The 3,015-nt window shown below is 32.1% G+C and overlaps 1 protein-coding gene across 1 annotated transcript; it reads left to right on the top strand.

Annotated features, from left to right (window-relative positions):
* Positions 1-1,567: 1,567 nt before the first annotated feature.
* LOC131046270 (uncharacterized) lies at positions 1,568-2,598 on the top strand. Its single transcript, XM_057979962.2, has 3 exons — positions 1,568-1,854; positions 1,989-2,047; positions 2,145-2,598. Exons 1-3 carry the CDS (start codon positions 1,644-1,646, stop codon positions 2,223-2,225), a joined length of 351 nt encoding a protein of 116 aa, XP_057835945.2. The 5' UTR covers positions 1,568-1,643; the 3' UTR covers positions 2,226-2,598.
* Positions 2,599-3,015: the final 417 nt, after the last annotated feature.

The raw sequence follows: 3,015 nt of genomic DNA, 5'->3' as shown, positions 1-3,015 counted from the left end.
ATGCTATCAAATTGAAGTGAGTTAAAGTGTTGTATACAAAATTTATGCTTGAAAATTAATACTTAAATGTAGGCACTTACCTTGGGGTATGTGCTACTATGGAGGAGTTGTAAGTCAAAGACATTGCCTATTGTTAGTATAGAGATTATTTTTCTTATTCATGATTCATAGGAGTTACTTTTGCTATTCTTATAAGATTCTCTTCATTTTGTTTGTGGACTATTTTTTAGTTTACCATGGTTTGATGGTACATTGTTTTGAGAAACCATTCTAGTAATCTTCTCTCATTTCAATATAACTTGGAAGCACTAGATAGTGGTTCATGAGCTATTTTAAAGGTACATAGATGCTATTAGAATGCTATCAAATTGAAGTGAGTTAGAGTGTTGTATACGAAATTTATGCTTGAAAATTAATACTTCCTTGGGCCTCTCTTTGATTGTGAAGTTTTCTTCTAGCACAATTTCTCTACATAAATATGATATTATGTGTTCCCTTATCATAGTTTACTTATTCTCACATTTTTAATTTAAGCTTCCACATTTAATCTTTAATGTGTAATTTACTATTAAGGAATTATTTTCAAATTTATATCCTTTCAAAAACATATTTATTATAAACTTTGTTTACCTTTAATATCAACATAGTCTTTCACAAACCTATAATAGATATAACACCTTCATATCATATCTCAACATATAAACTAAATTTCTTTTAATATCGATTGATTCCAAATGAGCCCACTTGATCTTATTGAACTCTTTGTTTCTCAATTGAAAAACTTTCAACCTATCTAAATTGATATTAAAACTCTTCAAAAACAAAAAAAATTAAATTTTAACTAATGTTGAAAATTATTTGCTCTTAATATTCTAAAATAAAACTCTCTAATACACTTTCAAATCTATTATATACTCTTTATTTCTTCAGCTAATATTTTCCTTGAAATTTGAGGGTCATTTATAAACCCTAAAAAATACATGCTACTTCGTATTTCAACAGTTACAAATTAGAAAAGGCAAGAGGAAAAGACATACACATATCCCAATTCCCACAAATGTATAATATTTTTTAATCTACAATCAAATACCAGTTTAAAAAAGAACACTGCATCTTGAAGTGTTGGCAGAAGTGTTTGCTCTTACATTTGTCGAGCATGATATTCACTATGAACTGGTAGTGGTTGTTTCATGGCGTCAATGCACTCTGGGTTAGGTTTACACGCGCAAATGCTTTTTCACTTTCCAATTAAAATACCACTGGTCCCCATTACCATCCCACTTATATTTATTCCTTTATTCTATTTTAACTATTTCCCTCTTTTTATAACTATTCTAGATTTACGTGGAGAGATAAATAAATGACTTATGGCTGTACATCTGATCGGACTACCCATGTACTGTGTTTATCTGATCGCTCTTAAATATAAATTCGATTACATTCATCTTTGCTAGCTGTCTCCGTTGCGTACGTAAGTTCTGAAACTGTGCTATGTTTAATTGGCTGTTTCATATGTCGGTGAAATATTAATGTCTGTACAGAGAACTGGTGAGCTTTTATACTCTGATTATTTAGCCCTAGTATGGCTTGATATTGTATAAAGAAGAAAGAAGGAAAATCTGAAGATAGAGAAGTGGGTCAAGATGAGCCGAGTGTTAATAACCAGTTGCATTCACAGAAGCCCATGGATTTCTGTGTCAATGTATCAGAGAAACTTACAGCACTCAAAGCTGGTCAGAACAAGTATACACATGTTACAGAATAGATATTATGTACAGAACAGTAAAAATGGAGAAAATGATAAGACAGCAGATGAAAACCAGAGCCCAGATGCTAAAGTAAACCCGCAATCGGGTAACAATAATTGTCACAATATATGTTCATATTCAAAGCGCTTTCTCTCTCTCTCTCTCTCTCTCTCATACACACACAGGAACTTTTTTTTGGATTTTTGAATCATTTCCATTTGATTTATTTTTTATGAACAGATCCCAGTCAGGTTAAAGGTGCTTCCCGTAATTGTCAGATTCGCCAAAGGTTCAGTAACGTAAGTGTTTGCAAATTTGTATAGATATATAAATGTTATGAGGAGATGTCATGCTTGTTTGCTAAAAAAAAATAATTCTGTTTTGTTTTGTTATTAGTGGATGCAAGCTGTTATTAAGATGGTGAAGCCACCAGTCTCTCCAGGTCCTAACACAGGATCTGGTCCCAAACATAATTAGCGACCACTTTGCCACATACTGCTCTGTGAATGATTATCGTTGTGGAGAGGGGGTGTTATTTGCTTTATGTTGTCGTGAAGACAAGGGTAGTTTAAATTTGTGTTTAGTTTCAGAGTTGCAGGGAATCTAGGGTTTTAAATTGCATGAATTACACCAGAAGCTGTAGTTTGTTCTGTATATGTAAATGTATTCCTGGGTTCTTTGATTTGTATACATTTTCTCTTTCTTGAATCTTCTTCAGTGCCATCTGAATGTGAAGTTCATAAACAAATAAGTTTGGAAAATATGTACGAGCATGAATCAAGATTATAACACTTTTATTATGATTAAATCACCAATATGCAATGGAATCAAAGCAATATTTCCATGTTCATCTTTCTTTACGCACAAGTTTGGATCACTCTTACTTTTGATAGATCCTTGTTGGAAGAAGTTCACATACCATGAACTTAGTGCTTGACATTAAATGTGGTGGTTTGTTCTGTAAATATATATGCTTTCATGGGTTCTTTGATTTGTATGCATTGTCTCTTACTTGAATATTTTTTTCATTTGCTTGACATTAAATGTGGTGGTTTGTTCTGTAAATATATATGCTTTCATGGGTTCTTTGATTTATATGCATTGTCTCTTGAATATTTTTTGTCAATGCCATCTGAATGTGAAGTGAATGAGTAGTATGTTGTTGCAGTTGGGTTTTATCCCTGTTAAATTTTCATAGGCTTTGAAAGTCCAATGATAACTTTAGGGAAAGAGTATGAAGGGAAAGAGCACTAGTAGTCATTATAGT

Source organism: Cryptomeria japonica, chromosome 10 (assembly GCF_030272615.1).
Source record: "Cryptomeria japonica chromosome 10, Sugi_1.0, whole genome shotgun sequence".
Taxonomy (NCBI): Eukaryota; Viridiplantae; Streptophyta; class Pinopsida; order Cupressales; family Cupressaceae; genus Cryptomeria; species Cryptomeria japonica.
This window is presented reverse-complemented; position numbering and strand designations above follow the sequence as displayed.